General features: G+C 41.2%; 1 protein-coding gene across 1 annotated transcript; it reads left to right on the top strand.

The window, feature by feature from the left end:
• The first annotated feature begins 22 nt into the window (after positions 1 to 22).
• Positions 23 to 19034, top strand: LOC148684442 (THAP domain-containing protein 6-like). Its single transcript, XM_088652880.1, is given in 7 exon segments — positions 23 to 162; positions 13714 to 13917; positions 15217 to 15424; positions 15828 to 15846; positions 15849 to 15946; positions 16969 to 17085; positions 18731 to 19034. Coding segments are annotated over 6 exon segments (690 nt in total). The 5' UTR covers positions 23 to 162; positions 13714 to 13837; the 3' UTR covers positions 18899 to 19034.
• The last annotated feature ends 789 nt before the right edge of the window (positions 19035 to 19823 follow it).

Genomic DNA, 19823 nt, shown 5'->3' with positions numbered 1-19823 from the left:
GGAACTTCCGGGTTTCCGTAGACCCGATTCTCCTTCCTCCGCCTCCCGAGAGCGGTAGTGAGAGCTGCCCATAGAAAATTGTGGAGAAGCGAGGTGGGGGTGTTTATTTGTTGCTTGGATTATTAGGCCGTAGCATGTACACCAAGAAATATAAAGCATCAGGTACTGTACAGTGCTTCTAACTCCCAAGCTTTGTGTTTCAGGTGCAAAATGTGCACATAGCTTATTTAAGGCTGGCTCTGTTGCGGCCAACGGTCCATTATCTCCGTGTTGAAGGTGGCTAGAAGAGAGTGAGGGCTTGGATTTTCAGTCAAAAATCTTCCAAACAAAACACCTCTCAGGTTGGAGCAAAGGCCAAAACCCGCTCCCAGCCACGATCCAATACTTAATTGCATGTGGAAGCCTTACCCTCCATAGTCTTGTGTGTTTATAACTAAAAGATCCAGTAGAATTACAAAGTTTTTGACGCAAATAAGATCTGGGTTACAAAGAACACGACCGTTATTGCCAGTGTGGTATCGGACCAGGACATGGGAGACCAGGGTTCAAATCCCCACTTGGCCTCGAAATTCACCGGGTGATCTTGGGCCACTCTCAGCGTAACCCACCTGTTTGTGAGGATTGAATGAGGAGCCAGGTACGCCACTTTCAGCTCCTTGGAGAAGAAAGGTGGACCATAAATGCAATCAATTAATAATCGTTTGACATGGTGGAGACGGAGAAACCTAATTGCCTCTCTGCTGGATCAGGCCAGTCTACTCCAGCATCGTGTCCTCAGAGTTGCCTGCCAGCTGCTTCTATGGGAAGCGCGCCAGCAGGACTTGAGCGTAGCCATTCTCAAAACACGCTTTGCTGCGTCTCTCTTTCTTTGCCCATGGTTTACTTACGGGCAGCTTTCTCTTCCACCCCCTGTAGTTTGTTTGTGGGTGGGTGGGAATTCTAAAGGAATCGGGAAGTGTGAGTGCCTGACTGTTAGAGCAGCTGGCTACCGTTTGAGACACATACAGTAGACGTAGCTCTATGTTGAATCCGCCTTCCGCCCGGCAAGAGCAGTCACGTGGCTAGAGGCGCGCCTGGGCCGCCCTTGCTTTGTGTGTGAATGAAGGCAGTCAGAGCGGAATCTTGAGCGAGGAGGAACTTCCGGGGAAAGGCGGTAGGTTCGATCCGCGCAGCAGCGAAGCGCTCGCCAGCGGCGTCCTTTCTTTCCCGTGCCCTGAGTGGGGCTCCCGCGACTCGCGGGGCGGGAGGCGCACGTCGCTCTCTCGGGCTTTTGGAGGAGAAGGATGCCCCTCATCCAGAGAGGGGTGGGATTTGTTTGCGAGGAAGCCCCGTTGAACTTCTCCTTTCTGGTGAATTGTGCCTGCGGTTGGGTTTGCGCACCGTTTAAAACCCCGCTGCGCCCCTGCCGGTTGGGGGGAGGCAGTCGGGGGCAGAGACTGGACCCAAGGAATCAACACAACAGCAGCATTTTATAAACTGCCAAGCGATTTTCTTTTTTTTAAAAAAAAAGACGCTCCCGTTGTACGTTATACACACTTATATGCAAAATTCGTATAGAAATGTATATCCCTGGGGACCCTTTCAGCAGGTTTACAATCTGAATTTATACACAGCACAAGACAAGTAAATAAATAAATCAGGATTGGGTTCGCAGGATAGGCTACTCTTTGTTGTTGTTGTTTAGTCATTTAGTCGTGTCCGACTCTTCGTGACCCCATGGACCATAGCACGCCAGGCACTCCTGTCTTGCACCGCCTCCCGCAGTTTGGTCAGACTCATGCTGGTAGCTTCGAGAACACTGTCCAACAATCTCGTCCTCTGTCGTCCCCTTCTCCTAGTGCCCTCAATCTTTCCCAACATCAGGGTCTTTTCCAAGGATTCTTCTCTTCTCATGAGGTGGCCAAAGTATTGGAGCCTCAGCTTCACGATCTGTCCTTCCAGGGAGCACTCAGGGCTGATTTCCTTAAGAATGGATAGGTTTGATCTTCTTGCAGTCCATGGGACTCTCAAGAGTCTCCTCCAGCACCATAATTCAAACAGGTGCGTTTTTTCTCGCAAGGGAAAAGCTTCACCCACAGGATTTCTTTGGAGGCTACTCTTGATTTCTTTCAAAAAGCAGGGGATCACAAAGTCCTTTTGTCCCTAAACCTGACCACAAGGTGTTTCTCAGAAGATGCAATGCAGAAACGTTACTACAAATCAAATGATTTAAAGTCTACTGTTTGCTTATAATACCATAGATATTTGTTTGCATACATACATATATACACAAATATGTCTGGAAAGGGTTCATGTAGTACCTCAAGTAGATTTCAACGTTCTTTGTTAATAAGCTAGATGTTAATATTCTAAATCTTATCAGAAGCACCACACCAACACTTGCAAAAGTGTAGCTTGAGCAGATGTACTTGTATCAAAAAGTTCACCACTGATTTCATTGGTTATATCTATGTAACTACCGGTATATTTTGAATCTGCCTTCATGCTCTGTTTTACCATGGTATAAGCTGGACAGTTAGGTGTACCTTCTTCTACTCTTCTTATGACTCTGCATTTAAAATGTAGCCTAAAAACACCATCAGAATGTTAAATAGCCATGGCAGGTACCTTTGGAAAAAGATTTCCCCGAGTGCTACTTTGCGCTGTGCAAACTGAAATTCATTTTATTCATAAATAAATTCATTATCTTGGACATTGTAGTAAATGATGTAGAACACCTGCTATAGAAGCAAGTAGTGAAAGTAAATAAGACCATTTAAGTTGAAAGATAAGACAAAGCAAGGCAAACCAGCTGAGCACAGAGTGGCTCGATAGCATTAAGGATCATGATAGAATTTAAATTCTTCTATAAAGGAGGAAGGATACCTAAAATATTTTAAGGATTTTTAGCCTAAGCTTTTTCATTTGATTGTGAAAGCATGACCCCATGTATATCTGCTATTTACTCTAAAGTAATCCCTCTTCAGTCAATGGGATTTCACCTAGGGTTCTAGCCTTACAACTTAATTGAATCTTACTTAGCTTGGGGAACTTGTGGCTTTCCAGATGTTGGATTCCCAACTCCCATCAGTTCTAACCAGCATGCCCGGCGGACAGGGATGATGGGAGTTGTGACCCAGCAACACCTAGAATCTCAAAGCAATACTGGAACCAGGAGCACCCTGAAACTGTAATCCTTGAGTCTGCAGTGGGAGTGAGAAACCATCCAAACTAGGCTGGTTTCCTTTTCCTGGGCAAACTGATTTATTGGCCAGGAACACTTCTGTCATGTCTGGATCAATCAAATATGCACAGAATTGGATTGCATATGGATGTCAAGTGTGTAAATGTGTTGTGGCAGAATATAGGGTGTGTACTTGACATTGTGAGCATTTCATAAGGAAATTGTTTGAGTTGTATCTGTTAAGGTAACTGCAGGAGAGGACTGCTAAGAGTGTTAGTGTGACTGTTGTAAGTACTCTGTTAGTTGCTGTAGTCCCATAAGCTTGGGCAAGAAAAAGTAGCTATCAAATTTAATAAATAAATAAACAAACGATAATGATAAAATATAAGGGTGGTGATCTACTCAGCTTTACCCACCGAAATTAATCAACATGACTAATTTAAGTTCATTAATTTCAAACAGTAAAAATTAGGCTCTGTGGTTTAACCCACAGCGCCACCGCCTAGGGCTTGCCGATCAGAAGGTTGGCAGTTCGAATCCCCGTGACGGGGTGAGCTCCCGTTGCCTGGTCCCAGCTCCTGCCAAGCAGTTCAAAAGCATGTCGAAGTACAAGTAGATAAATAGCAGAAGGTAAACGGCGTTTCCATGCGCTGCTCTGGTTCGCCAGAAGCGGCTTTGTCATGCTGGCCACATGACCTGGAAGCTGTATGCTGGCTCCCTCGGACAATAACACGAGATGAGCGCCGTAACCCCAGAGTCGGGTTTATCTTTCTATTAGCCAGAAATGGACTTCTTTGGAGCCATTCCTTGGAGGTTTTAAGCAGAGGTTGGATGATTATTAGTCATGTATGATTTAGTTGAGATTCCTGCATTGCAGGGGGTTGGAATAGATGACCCTCAAGGCCCCTTCCAACTCTACGATTCTATGATTTCAACAGAACTTCAAGTTGTTGTTGTATGTTTAGAAGTGTAGATTTCTCATAAAGGAAAAAGGACTTAGGAAATTTGCATTTCAGTATTTACAATATTCAGCCAATATGATATATTCTTGAACTATAATAGATTGTTCTGGTTGTCAGAAACAAAACTTCTCATTTTATAAAATATTGGTGGAATACTTATGCCTTGTCATGGTGACATCAGAAGATTGACGGATGGGTGGCCCCACCCACTTATCAGAGTGGTTCCCAGAAGGCTGGTTCAAAATCCACCTTACTGATTGGATCCTGTTCCCCACCCTTATTATAAAACATGGCAATAATTGGAGAAATGTAAAGAAAACCCAAATCACCCAAATTTGAAAATTTATCCAAATACATGTAGTAATTTGTTTTACAGTACTTTGAAAATAAACTTTCATTTGGTTCTAATGGAAAACAAGGTTTATTGTTTATTTTATTGGACACATTTTTATGACAGTTAAAAAAAATATCCCCCCCAAGGTAGCTCACAAAATGAAAAAGTGGAACAATAATAAAACAACAGTTAAAAAAATTATACACTATCAAATAATATTCAGTGCATTTCAATATCATAAAACACACAGTGGAAGCCAATACTGAGGCAACAGACTCAATATGTAATTTACCACAATCCTACAAATAAATTCATTACAGCCTTCCATAGTAGTTCAGATTTTGTATTAATCCTGTATAAAATGCTGCCTTTCTGTGCTACACTCAATGCTGCTATAGGAAAAAGAGCTCAGGATATGTTTTTTTAAAATAATAATAATAATAATAATAATAATAATAATAATAATAATAATAATTTAGGTGTAAAATAATACCACAAAGTAATACCACAGGAAACAAAGACTTGTTCTGGGGCCACAGTGTAGCTGGGAAATTTTGGAAGTGTTGAAGCTGGGCAAACCTTGCTGTCATTTTAAAATACAAATAATATAATTTTACAATTTATGCATGTATTCCATTGGTCCATAATTCGTTAGTGAATCTTTCAGGCAGAATTTCAATCTATCTATTGTCCCTAAAACCCTTTGTGTCGTGTGCATCTTTCTGCTACAGATTAATCTCAAGGGTGGCACCGTTGAATTTAGTGAAGTTATCTCAGGTATGAATTTTAGGCTATTGCATCCATAAAGAATCATCCCCAGGAGTGAATTATTTCTTTATGCTTCTTCATGAACTGTTTATCTTGCATAATTTCTTGAATCTTGTCTATTCCACCTGCTGAATAATATCCCCCTTGTTTCTGGATGAGTTATGCAGCTCCCCCTGCAATGGCACGTTGGTGAGTGTTTTCTGAAGGGCCATGAAAATTAATTTTTTCTTGTGCTTCCCCCACCCCACCCCCAGCTTGTAAAGTGAGAGTGCTTTATCAGCACTTTGTCAGCCTTGTGTGACAGATCTGCAGCCTTTGCACAGCAATAGGTAGTATTTCTTACAGTTGTAGTAGAGCCAGCCAAACCTCTTTTGTGACATTGGGAGTTAGATCTTATTTTTAAAACAACAACAATGCCCGAATGTGTTGTGCAGCCATAGAATGGACAATATAGCATCAATTCATACCATTTGGAGCCTCTGTAGTCATGAAGGGATTGAGGCTGTTCCTTAAAGCACCTCAGTGAAAGCACTTTACTTTAAGCAGAAACACTGTCATTGTTCTGGCCTGACCTTGACCAGAAGCCCAGAAGGCACACCAGTTCACCCGAGAGCAATGCAAATAAAGGCCAAGATTCCAGCACCATGGAGAGCTCCAAGCCTCCCACAAGCCCTTAAACCTCAATGGGTCTTTTTATCAGTCTCAAGCCTGCTTTCTTCCCTGGAGCATACAGAGTTTAAAGGGCCAGTCTCCTGGCCTGGGGCCTAGCACACCATCTCATTCCCATTAGTTCCCCCCTGGTTCAGTTCCTGTGCTCATGATCTGGTGGCTGAAGGCATCCTAGGTCTAGGGATGGTCAGTTCTTTGAGGACCTCAGGGTTTTGGTCTCTGGTGATGTGACAGGCTTTGGCTCAGTCCCAGTGTTAAAGGCCTAGCTCTTCCATGGCATACTACTATTATGGCTTATCCTTCCTTGTCAAAGTCCAAGCTCTTAAGGGGGCCATGACATCATCATCATCATCAATTTATTTCATTTTGAGACTATCTAAGTGAATGATGTTTTATTACGGTTTTTGTATGTGTTGGAAGCTGCCCAGAGTGACTGAGGCAATCCAGCCAGATGGGTGGGGTATAAATAATAAAATTATTACCATTATCATCATCTTCTGCATTACCCATCAAGTCCCACTGTGCTCAATGGGACTTACTGCCAATTATGTTTGCATAGGTCTCCCTAGAGTTGTGTTGAATAATTGAGAACAACCTGGTGCAACTCATTTGTGGATTAGCCTGTGTGGGCCCAGCACTCTGCAAAGTACAGGCAGAAGGCATGACTGAAGTTTCACTACACAGTGTGTCCCTCTCTGGGCAGTAGCAACAAAAGGAAATAGCTTTTAAATGACTGCTATTGGACAGTGTGCAGTTGTCTGTACACCTGTCAGGCTGTGAGGTCCCAGACCTGTGCCCCATCATAGGCACTGTTAACCCAAAGGAGGATTTGAAATGGAGGGCCTTCCAGAGGCTGGGCTACAGTGTGAAATCACTAACCTCTTTGTATACAGGCTCTGCTGCAATGTTGGGGAACTTGTGACTCACCCGCCTGATGCTGTTGGGACTACAACTCCCATCATCCCTGACCTTTGGCCATTTGGCCACCTTTTATTTCAGGACTTGTTTGTTTGTTTGTTTGCTTGCTTGCTTGCTTGTTTGCATTTCTGTTTAATAAATAGATCCAAGGATAAAAACACAAAAATACGTAACATAGTAACAAACAAAACAATAACCCTCACTTACAGTTTGTTTACTTGCATGTTTCTTGTCTTCTTTTTTTGGCGATCACTCATAGCCGAATAAGTTTGTCTTCCATAAACACAGTTTTAACAGTTAGTCCGTAAGTAACTGTGGAGGCCAATTCTGGATCCCCACATCCTTCCACAATGGGGACATAGGTTTCCAGGTGAGAGTTGATCACGGTGAGGGTTTGCCAAACATGCCTTTATCTTAGCTCATTTCTCCTTTTTGTCCCGAGTTTGTGCTTCTTCAAAGTCCACAACACCTTGGTAAAAGCTGTTCTCCAATTGGAGTGCTCACAGGGCAGTATTTCCCAGTTATCAGTGCTTATACTAATTTTATTTTTAGATTTGCCTTGAGAGCATCTTTAAATCTCGTTTGTTGTCCACCAGTATTTTGCTTTCCATTCTTAAGTTGGGAATAGAGTAGTTGCTTTGGAAGACAATAATCAGGCATCCGAACAATATGACCAGTCCAACAAAGTTGATGTTGAAGAATCAGGGCGGTTCACAACATAGAAATGCAACATAAAAAACACAAAAGACATAATAAAAATAAGAACAAAAACAAACAAAGAATCCCTCTTCCCATGACACATTTAAAAGGGTATTGGATGTTAATCAGCCAAAATTTTAAAAGGCAATAGATTGTTTAATTTGCCAAAGGCCTGGGAGAAGAATGCTTTTGCCTGGCACTCACTTGGGTCCTGAGCTGAGTTCTGTAGTATATTAGTTTTCCTAGATGTAGCCATTCTGCTCCCTTGAGTTATGAACTAAAGACTGAACTAACCTATATCCTGCCCCAGGGCTTAATGGAAGACTTCAGCAGAGAATAATTGCCAAGAGGCTTTTAGGCCCTTTGGTACTACTAGATTAATGCAAACTGGCCTCTTCAGGCTTCTTGAGGTCTAAGCATTTTGCTTTGCCAGAAGGGATGACTGAAATTCATTTCATACATTGCCTTTAATGAAAAATAGTGAGATACAGTAAATGCAGATTAATTGTGCTGCTGGTCTTTAATTCCTCCTCATGTTACATCTGCAGTCATATGAAAGAGAAGCGGGAGACCAAAAAATCATTAGCCTCCAGGCATATTGCTGGAAGCAGTAATCTCTTCTTATCTGCTGAGTTAAGTGCTGGATGAATTCTTGTGTGGTGTTTTGAACTCTGTCTTTATGCATTGACTACCTGACAAGGAACACACCTGGCCCTGAACTGACCTCCCTCCCACTTCTGGAAGTGATCACAGCACGAGGCAATGTGCCTCCAGGCTAATGATCTTTTTTAATGTTTCAACTCTCATACATGAGCAGAAATGACAATTGGAATTGCTGTCCTAATTTGCTAAATATATATTGCAAGTAGTGATGTATGGAAGTGAGAGCTGGACCATAAAAAAGGCTGATCGCCGAAGAATTGATGCTTTTGAATTTTGATGCTGGAGGAGACTCTTGAGAGTCCCATGGACTGCAAGAAGATCAAACCTATCCATTCTGAAGGAAATCACCCCTGAGTGCTCACTGGAAGGACAGATCCTGAAGCTGAGGCTCCAATACTTTGGCCACCTCAAGAGAAGAGAAGACTCCCTGGAAAAGACCCTGATGCTGGGAAAGATTGAGGGCACTAGACGGGGACGACAGAGGATAAGATGGTTGGACAGTGTTCTTGAAGCTACCAACATGAGTTTGACCAAACTGCGGGAGGCAGTGGAAGACAGGAGTGCCTGGCTGGCTCTGGTCCATGGGGTCATGAAGAGTCGGACACGACTAAACAACAACAACACATTGCAAGCAAAATTATATTAAAGGCAATGCATAAAATTAAGTTAATCAGTGGGTATTTTCCAAATTGAAGAGATGACTGTGTAAATAGGAAGAAGATGCTTTATTAGGTGTAGGTATATGAGGGGGTGTGGGGGAAGAGCTAGAATTGTGTATCAGAAACTATATATTTTGGTCAAAGGGGAATGGACGTTAGCACTGTATTTCATTATTGCCTATAGTATAAATATATATATGGAGCCTGAAATCCAGTGCCTGCTCACTTTGCAAAAGTGTTGCTAGTACTTCACCTTTGCTGTGTGGGGTCTTGCTGCCCCTGTGGTTATTTTCTGGGGTCTGCACATTTTGGCTGACCTTAATATTTGCAGATGCCACCAGCTCTGTCCTTTTCCTGTGTCTTCTGGCGTGCCCAGAGAGCTAAAGAAAGGAACAAAAATCTCTCCCTAGCTTCATGCTGTGCTTTGGAAATGCTCAAAACTCCTCCAAAGTGTAGCATGGAGACAGTTGCCAGTTCTGTCATTGAATGAGGGGTAGCCAATGTGGTGTCCTCCAGGTACTATTGGATAGCAGCTCCCATCAGCCACAGCCAATGGACAGGAGTCCAATAGAATGTTGGCTACCTCTGCTCTTTCCTGAGGTTGGTACTCATGAAAGATGTGGACTCTTGTCTCTGGCTTAGCATTGCACTTTGATACTAGGTTTGTATTGAATTTGGAGCTTCAGCAGTTGGCAATACAACAGGGTTAGTAGCAGCAGGAATTTGCCATTCCAGAGAGATTCACAGAGCTTCCCAGTGAGCTCCCAGTGAGTCTAGTCTGCCTGGTATGTCTTCCCTCCTTAGACAACATGGGACCATGTTGTGACAGGAAGGAGCTGGAGCTGTCTGAGGTCATCTTCTGCTATAGGGCCCACCCACTGAAAAGGGCTTGTCTTCTCCTGAGAGACCCGAGGGTTGGGATGATGATGACACTAGGCTTAGAGCAGGGTTGATCTCTGACCTCCCACTGCACCTCCCGAGTGTTAAGAGACAAGACCCCACCCCTTTCCCAAGGTCGGGCCTCAGACAGAAGGAATGCTTCCAGATCTTGATCTCTTTTCATGGTATTACTGCCAGAATTCCTTCAAGCCAATGGCAAAGTTGTGCCACCGTTTTCTGCAGGCTTCTGCCCAAGTTATACCTATCTTACTCCCTTCCCCTCTCCCAGCCATATCTTCTTATGATCTCTTTTGACTCTCCCAGGTATTATCTGTGGCTTTTACTGAGTCTGCCTAGTGCCATTAGGGAGCAGGAGGGGGGAGGCATTCCCTGCCCTGGGCAACCATATTCCAGTTTTACTGAGTTTGGGGGGCCCTTATAGTTTATTGTGTGCCAGAAGACTTGCCAACCAAGGATGTCAAAATGGATGGACCGTTTTTCTTTTGAATACAGAATTAAAACCATACAGTGGTACCTTGGTTTACAAACTTAATCCGTTCCGGAAGTCCGTTCTTAAACCAAAGCATTCTTCAGCCAAGGCATGCTTTCCCATAGCAGCGAGGGACTCGCTTTACAAATGGAACACACTCAACAGGAAGCGGAACATGTTCTGCTTCCAAGGCAAAGTTCAAAAACCAAAACACCTACTTCTGGGTTTGCAGCATTCTTAATCCAAGTTGTTCATAAACTAAGCTGTTCTTAAACCAAGGTTCCACTGTACTAAGATTAATGGATGATCCTGGCCGTGCACATAACTACAAAATAAGTATTGAAACGTGGACCACAAATTCAAGCTTTACTTCAAAAGCAAAATAACCGTGAGCCATCCTTTATTCATATTGGCATTGGATATTATTTATTAAGCACTTAAAGTTTCCAAGGCATTGTACAAAGATGTTAAAACACAGCCTTATCTAAAAGATGTGATACAATAGGGGGGAAATGAGGGGGAATGGGGAAAGAAGCAAAATTCAAGCACTAACGTTTCACAAGGTTACATAATATAGCAATGAATTTTGTCATCTTAAGGTAGTGATAACTGATGAAGGCTCTGCAGGGACAATGATGCAACATACCAATTCCTGGGGCTTTAGATGTTACTGCTGCTGTACCAAATGCTGCTAAGTTTGGTGACCGTGGGGAAGAATAGTACCTTGCAAGAAGTATGCTACCTAGCAACCCAGATGTAGCACCAGATGTTTTGGTCCATAGAGTGAGCAGAACACCTTCTTACCTTGGCTATTCCACCGCTCCCAGCTCTTTCTTGCAGCAGGGAAGTCTAGTTTCATTCTTCCAAACACATTTAGAAATTCTGGCTGTGTCTTTGTGCCTGTTTGCAATAATAAACATGGAGACTGGATCTATTTATACTGTGCTGAAGTACAGTTAGAAGAGTTCTGTGTACTTTCCATCCTGAATGACAGTGTGCTTGGGTGATGCTGGTCTGTTGTCTTTAGTCGACCTTCTTCAAACACTTTTAAAAACAATGTATTTACAGCAGAATTATGACAAGAAGGAAAGTCCACAAAAATACACATAGTGGCTGCGTTTGGATGTTTGTCCATATACCCATGAATTCCTCTCTTTTCCCATCACTTGCCATGCTCTGGCATAGGGATTTAGCCAGTTTTCCCTGCTGACAAACTAGATTGTAACAGGAAAAACTAGCTTAGCCAGTATAAAGTAGTTTAACTCCATGCTTGCTTCCTTGGAGGAAGGAGGAGACATACATGTGGCAAGTACTGTATATGAATAATTGTCTCTAGCTTCCAATTAGACATTTCAAGCTTTAAGGAAGCTTCAAGAAGTTGTGGAACTTCTACTGATGCAGAACACAGTGGAGAAGAGGCTAGAGCCCAGAGTGGAGGGGGAAACCCAGTCAGATGGGCAGGGTATAAATAAATAAATAAATAAATAAATAAATAAATAAATAAATAAATAAATAAATAAATAAATAAAATAATAGAGCAAGGGAGTGCTGGAGAGAGATGTGCCCTTTGCCCATTGTGGTGAATATGACACTTTTATGGCAAGAATAGCTAGTCATTCCACAGAGGTGAAGGCAATTGTTATTGCCATCCTGGTGAATCGAATCTTAAGGTTTGAAGCAAAGCTCTCAAGTGGACTGCTGCAACGGACTTGAGCTTTTTAAGAAAGAGACCATGTCAGTTATGGATCTTGCAAATCCTTTAAACAGATCACTGGTCAGGGGTGTGTTCACAGAAGTCACAATACTTGTTTTCATTCTATTGAGTTGGTTAATATCACCCCCTTGGTTGCATTCAAAACCATATGGATACTGTCGTGAGAGCTGTTGAGAACAAAAGGTGTGACCCACTGACGCCAAACAAAACTTATTTTGCATTTTTCCTTGAAGCTTAGATAAAAAATATAGAATGTGCCGTTGCTCACATTTATGTTACCTTCAGTACGTGTACATTTAAGAAAGGATTAGTGTTTTCAGTGGTTGATTTTGCAAAATGGATATAGTTGATTTCTCTTGGCTGATGGGTTTTGCTATTTCAGCAGTTCAAAAACAGTACAAAAATGTGATCTGGTGTTTTCTGCTGCATTTAAATTAAAGCCTGTTACTATTTACTCTGAATGGCTGTTAGCTAAATGCATTTAATGTAGAACACATTCTGACTTGCCCAAAGAATGGCATTTTCCATTGCTGAGAAAATGGCCCTTGAATTAGAGAATTAGCTCTTCAAAAGTGTAGCCAGGGGAGTAATACCTCTTTCTGCATAATTGTGGGGAGGGTGCTCATGTTACTGTTTGAGTGAGTGACACAAAAATAATTGAAAAGTGCATAATAGATACAAATAAGTGGGGACTCCCTGGGAGTGGGAAAGGTTGGGGAGAGGAGGGCAAAGAGAAGGATTCTCCTCCTCTTGCCCTTCCAATTCCTGTTCTGGAAGAGAGATAAAAGGGAGTGGATTAAGGCTGCTTATTCTCCTTTGACCTTTCCTTTGACTCTGAATCATTGTGGTGGTGGTGAGAGCTTGCACATCCCCCACCATGGTTTGGAACCCTTATACTGTAATCTATATAGACACTGTGACACACACACACACACACACACACACACACACACACACACACACACACCATATACACAAATCCCAAAAAGAGGGTGTGTGTGACAATCATGTGTTGATAATGATACAATTCTTAATACTTGCAAGCTATGCAAGTATTTTAAGAGTGTGTAAACCCACAACAAATGCTCTTCAATTCTATTGCTGTATGATTCTACCCTTGAATACGTACAAGAATGGGCACAGGGAGCCAGTGTGGTGTAGTGGTTAAGAGCGGTAGACTCATAATCTGGGGAACCGGGTTTGCTTGCCCGCTCCTCCACATGCAGCTGCTGGGTGACCTTGGGCTAGTCACACTTCTCTGAAGTCTCTCAGCCCCACCCACCTCATAGGGTGTCTGTTGTGGGGGAGGAGGGGAAAGGAGATTGTTAGCTGCTTTGAGACTCCTTCAGATAGTGATAAAGCGGGATATCAAATCCAAACTCCTCTTCTTCAGCCTTTGCACAGGCACACATGTACTTTGGGTAATCATGTTTAGGACTGTGCTGTAAGTGTTAAATAAAGTAGTTGCCTCTGTTTAAAATTCAGGAAATTCTGATTCAAAATGATAACTATCAAAAAGAGTAATGCTGCCTTTTGGATCAATATGCAACATTGCAGCAGAACTTCCCCTCTCTTTGCTGCCTCTTCCAGCTACCTTGTTTCCCCAATCTGCTCTGGAGAGCAAAATTTTGGGAAGATGCAATGGGGAGTCCCATTTGCACAAGAGGAAATCTGTTGTACAAGCAGTATGATACAATTAGATATCATTCTTGGTATGTTTTTCTATGTTAAAAAGAAGACTGTAACTTAATCTTAACTCTTCGACAACAATATTTTTCTCATTCCCTTCTTTCAGCCTTCTACATGGAAATGAACTGCAGCACCTTCTCCAACAGAAGCTTTTCATCCTAGTATATTCTTTCCATGTGCTCTGCTGCTTAGAATTCTTCTTTTCTACAACAGCTTGAAGTAGAATTACCATGGTGAAATATTGTGCAGCATATAACTGCACCAATTCAGACACAAAGTTGAATAGGAAACAGGGAATAACTTTTCACAGGTAAGCGTGAACAGCCTGAGCATGGTGTAAACCCTGATCTTTTATTAATTACTGGTATCATTATTATTGGAGTATCAGGCATTTGCCTACAGGAATGAATGTTTGGAGGAGGCATATTGTTCATAATCTCCAAGAATAACATTGCAGGCTACTCCAGATCCTGTTGTATGTTGTGGAGATATTTAATTTAGCTGCCACGCCTGTGCTTGAAATTGCACAATAATGTGATTCATGTAAGAGTAGAAATGTGGTAATAAATTTTGAAAGTCTTATTTTGGACGATGTGTGTTAATACCAGCATGGGGCAGTATTCCATAGCGGAACATTGTGCAGGGCTGTTTGGGAAGAACAGTTCTCATTAGTTGACAAAAAGGATCTGTCACCCAAATGCACTATCCCACTTGTGACTCTTTCCAGCAAAATCCAGAAGGACCCTTCATTAAAATATAATTGTTTTCTACATATGTGTGTGTGTGTATTTGAAAGATATTATGTTCCAGCTTTCCACTGAATATAGGCAAGGCATGTCAGGCAAGCTGTAGATTGGCAGAAGGCAGAATAAGACCTGTTAGTAGATCTATAGTTGATTCACTGTAGATCCTGGCTCCCAACTGTCTTAACTGTAGCAAGGTCTTAAAGGTTTCCTCCATATCGAAAATTAAGCTGCTGAAACAAAGAATACCTGAGAGAAATCCAGGTGTGGATTTTCATCCTGGGCTGTGCAATGTGCTCAGAAATACTCTGCTCTTCATTCTTAAAATGTGTCCGAAAACTAGAACTGTTTTGCATGTGGTTCTAGTTGATTGATCTCAGGGTTCAGGGGTGGGGTGAGGAGATTCTGCAAGTCTAAAATCTGCTCACAATTGTTCTAAGCATTCCCGTAGAAGAACATTTTACACCAGTGGTTTTCAACCAGTGTGCCATGGCACCCTGGGGTGCTTTGAATGATAGCCAGGGTTGCCACAGGGGTATTTTGTGCACAGCACTTGAAAAATGAGTACACTTACTTTGTAGATGGGGGAAATGCTCCTTCTGCATGATTCAGGCCTCCAGTTGCCAATTTGTTTACCCCTCTAACAGTCCTATACATTTCTACTTGGAAGTAAGTCTCATTGAGTTCAGTGGGGCTTACTCCTAGGTAAGTGTGTATAGGATTGAAGCTTTACTACTCAAAAGTCGGGCTGTTGAGCATTTAGCCTGGCAACCACATGTACCTAACACTTTCTATATGTTTGTTCCAAATATGGTTGTTTATAACATTACCATAAGAATGCTTGGGTTTTATTTGTTTATAACAAGGTTTCCCAAGGATAATGCAAGAAAGCAAGAATGGGCCATGTCAGTACACCGAGCTGACCCTGTTAGTGGCAAACTTTGGATGCCATCTCAGTGGGACATGATTTGTTCTCAGCATTTTAGCCCAGAGTGCTTCAGAAAAATTAATAGAAAGAAGTTTCTCAAGGAAGAAAGTTGTCCTCCTATATTTTCATTTCCTGACACTTCTAAGGTATGAGATTTGTGTGATATTCTAATTTTATCATACTATTTCTTTGTTACTGGTCCTCAGTTGTGATGGACCATTTAGCTTCATCTCTTGTTTCCTTCAGGTGACCAGTGAAGACATTCCTGTTTGACTTAGTGTACGGTCTTAATTTAGGTTTTTTTTCCCTGCTGCTGCTATGGGTTGTGCTGCTATTCACTCCCATTTTTAGCTAATTATATTTCATTATTGTGATTTTTATTTTTTGTGTGTGTGCTTTTACTTGCTGCCTGCTGCTTTCTGGGGTCTTGTTCTCTAAAGATGGGATAGAAAATGTTTAAATAAGTATATCATTCAAACAGCAGAACTTCAGAATGTAATTGTTGCCACATTTTCAATGACTTCCTAGGAGCTGTTCTTTGTTTCCTAGAAAAAACACGCTCCAAAAAATGAAGAAAGAACTGCAAGTGGGCTGGAGCACTTGACCTCACTCTTGTCAAGGCAAATGTCAGCAAAAATGAGATGTGCAGTCAGAAGATCATGCAAACTGTAAGCAGAAAGGCAAAATGAATTATCTGTTTTGTGGAGATTAGTTAGCTACCTTTACTTTAGTGGATTGTTCAACTGCTGTGTAAATTGTAATTTACTTTTAGCTGGCTTATTGTTGTAATTAGTGTATATTCAGCATATGAAATGAAAAATTGCTAAGGTAAATATATAGGCCCTGCAAAGTTAGATTGCTGCAAAATTCCCATTGATTTCAGTGCATGTTGATTTGCACCAATCAGGGCCAGCCCATCCATGAGGCAGAGTGATTCAGAGTGAGGGAGCTGCCTCAGGCGGCAAATTCTGAGAGGCAGAAAGTGGCTAGAGTATCTGTGTTTGCCCTGCAGTTCGTAATAGGCTAGCTTTCTGCCATAGGGTGCATTGGAGGACTCTGCTCCATCACCAGTGTTGAAGTAAAATTCAACTACAAGTCTAGTGAGATTTTGTGCACAGAATGGTGAATGCACCATCTCGTTCCTTCACCTCAGGTAGCAAAATGTCTTGGGCAGCTCCTGGAACCAATCTCTGCATGAGTGGAAATTATAGTGAGCCAATGGTTGTGTACAGCGGAATATTTCAGATAGGATTGGACTGGAAATGTAGTAAGCCAAATTCCACAGATTATTTGTAACAGTTATGTAAAGGGCATCCAAGTACTGTTTGTCACACCCAACCACAAAACAGATACAGCCATCTTTCTTGTGGGATTTGAGGGATAAGGATGCATTTTTTTTGAAGCCAGACCCATGCCTAGAAGCATAATAATATTGGAGCTTCTATGCATTTGTTTGTGTTGAAAAGAAAATTAATGTACTATACATTTCTTTTTTTCCAGAACAGGTGCATATATTATAGCAAGAACATGATATTTTCATCTTTATCAGTATGTAAGATTTCTGATTTCTTCTTGCTCTAGAGTAAAAGAAGAAGAAAAGCAAGGAAATAAAAATCTATCTTTAAAGCTAGCAAAGCACAAAAAATTACTTTTCTATCAATGATTTAACTACTTTTGGTTCTTTCTATAGACATCAGCTACTGATTTATAAAAATCACTTGAGCACAAAGAGCATAAAGTGGATCTGAATAGCTTTTCTTCAAAGATAAGCCCCACTGAGGTATATAGTGCAAAGTATACCCTCACAGTAAGTATAAAAGCAGTAACTTTGTCAGCAGTCCTCTTCAGAATCTAATGAGTGTAAATGTTGAGTGTAGAAACAATTGCTTCAAGGTAGGTTTTGGCCCAATCCTGAATTTATGATTCAGATTAAATCTTTAGGGAAGCATGATATATCTGGGCGTTCAGCACAATAATAGGACTTTAAATGGAACATGTATGTTAAAGTTCAAAATTATATTTAAATGTTGTGCTTGGGTATGTAGAAGCAGAGCCTTGAATTTACTGACTGCTTTTGAAAAAAGGGTTGGTGCTGTGATGTTTTTGTTGGTGGTGTTTTTAATGGATCTTTTAATTATTTTAATTACATTAGTGTTTAATTACAGTTTAATTATTTTTTCCTAGGTTTTTAACATTTTCTATTTTATCTGTGTAATCCGTCGAGTCCTGGACTAGGAAAAAGGCAGGATATAAATATAATAATAACGTAATCTCACAACACTAGCAGAATTTACTGTGTGCTTGCCAAAAGAGAGTCAGATCTGTTGTCTTTCCCTTAACCATTAAATTTTTTTAATACTCTTCAGCTGCTAGCATATAGCCAATGTTTTGAATAGAAGCTATTCATTACATTCTTACTCCTGTTCCCAGGGAACAGATGCCTGATTTTCATAACTTCAGCAGAACAGCTCTAAAATTATCTTGATGAATATGACAAGCAATTGTCTAAGTAGTCTACATTCACAACAATACATGTTGTTCTTGATATCAAAAGTGGATAGGTCAAAAAGAGGGAGAGAGAACAGGAGGCAATAATAATGAGGGGCGGACAGGAAGAGTTAATTTCACATAGAAACTAAGTAACCTCTGGATAAAAATGCATAGGGTTGTGATCTTTATCACCCCAAAGCATATTGGAGCAAAAAAAAAAAGAGGTATATCTGTCTCTGGAAGAAGACAAGTGAAATAGACAGTCAGATTGCCTGGGGAGGAAATTCTATAAATTCAGGTTCACTACAGAAAAGTCACCACTGCTATTTAATAGTGTGTTGCATACAAGAAATATGGTTCTTGAATTCATTTGTGACTGGAAAATTTGGTATGCAGGTGAGGTGTTCAACCAGGTTAAAAACACTTTTCATGATACTCCATGATTTCTACAAGCAAGCATCTCAGTGAATTATGATGCACAGAAACATTTTGAGTTGGATGTAGAAAAGATCAAGTAGATCTCTTCTTCCACAAGGGTTCTTTCTTGTCTTCTCACTGCCACCACTGCCTCCCCCCCACTACAGATCCCTCCAACAAACACAAAATCTACTCCTGGATTAGATCACTTTTAAGTATCTGTGTGAGATTGGGGTGTGTGTGTGCTACTGCAAGACAGGGAAATTGGTGGAGTTTAGCAGGGCTGCGATCTCTGGATCGAAGGCATTAGATTTAGTGTGGTTATATATTTTCAGAGAGTGCATGCCTCTGTATGCCAGTTGCTGCAGATCGTTGTGGGGAGAGTACTGTGGGACTTAGGTCCTACTTACGGGCTTCCCCGTAGACATCTGTTTGGCCACTGTGTGAACAGAAGGGTTGGAATAGCTGGGCCTTTGGTCTGATCCTGCAGGGTGCTTGTGTTCTTCCACATTACACTGAGTTGTTTTTTGTTTGTTTTTTTGTAGCAAGAGCATCATTACCATATTACAGATAGTCCAAAAACACTGAAAGGGAAGCTAGATGAACTTTTGGAGGAGAATGATGAGCTAAGAAGAAGATTAAGGAACAGACCTCCCAAAGAACAATGTGGGTGTTTTAAATGGACAAACATTCTAAGGACATGCATCCAATGAGGTATCCAACAGTGCGGCCTTAGATGAATGCCAGGACTCATCTCTCACCGGTACTAATTAATGGAATATTATGTATCCCACTGTATTTATTTACATAAATGTATTCAAGTTTTCATATAAACAGATTTGGCAACTCTGTAGGGTTTTTGTTTGTTTTTGCTGAACATCGTGGCTACAACACAACTTAAGACTATTGTACTAAATGGGTCTAAAGTTGTTTAGTGTTTAATTGAAGCTTCTGTATGAGAGGGTAGATAACAACATCCACCCTAAGCAACATATACATTAAAAATACTATAGAGATAATGTACAGTACTTCTATTCAGTACTATTCCCAGTAATTCTGGGAAGAGGTCTATGATTTTGATCTACATTTTCCCCTGTTCTGCTTAACATGACCCTCCACAGTGTCTACTTGCAAAATCATGTGCTCTAATATATATTAAAATTCAAGGCATGGAGGGCTTCAGTAAGACTTGAGTAAATTGTGGAGAAATGATAGGGGTGCATTTCAGAATGAGTTGTATATGCACAGCTGTTTGGATAGTGCATATATACATTTGCCAGATAAGAATTTCAGAAGTATAACACTTTGTACAGATGTGGTGCTCACACAAAGGAACAATAACTTGTAATTCAGAATATTGGCAATGAAAAAAAAAGTCCATATGTTTGCTAGGCATTGCTTCAAGTTCTAATTTGGAATACAGTCATACCTCGATTTAAGTACGCTTCGGTTTGAGTACTTTCAGTTTAAGTACTCCGCGGACCCGTCTGGATCGGATTAATCCACTTTCCATTACTTTCAATGGGAAAGTTCGCTTCAGGTTAAGTACGCTTCAGGTCAAGTACGGACTTCCAGAACCAATTGTGTACTTAAACCGAGGTACCACTGTATAACACAATCAGCCTTTTCTCATTTAAT

This window comes from Zootoca vivipara, chromosome 10 (assembly GCF_965207765.1).
Source record: "Zootoca vivipara chromosome 10, rZooViv2.hap1.1, whole genome shotgun sequence".
Classification (NCBI taxonomy): domain Eukaryota; kingdom Metazoa; phylum Chordata; class Lepidosauria; order Squamata; family Lacertidae; genus Zootoca; species Zootoca vivipara.
The sequence above is the reverse complement of the archived record's forward strand: the minus strand, read 5'-3'. Positions and strand labels throughout refer to the sequence as shown.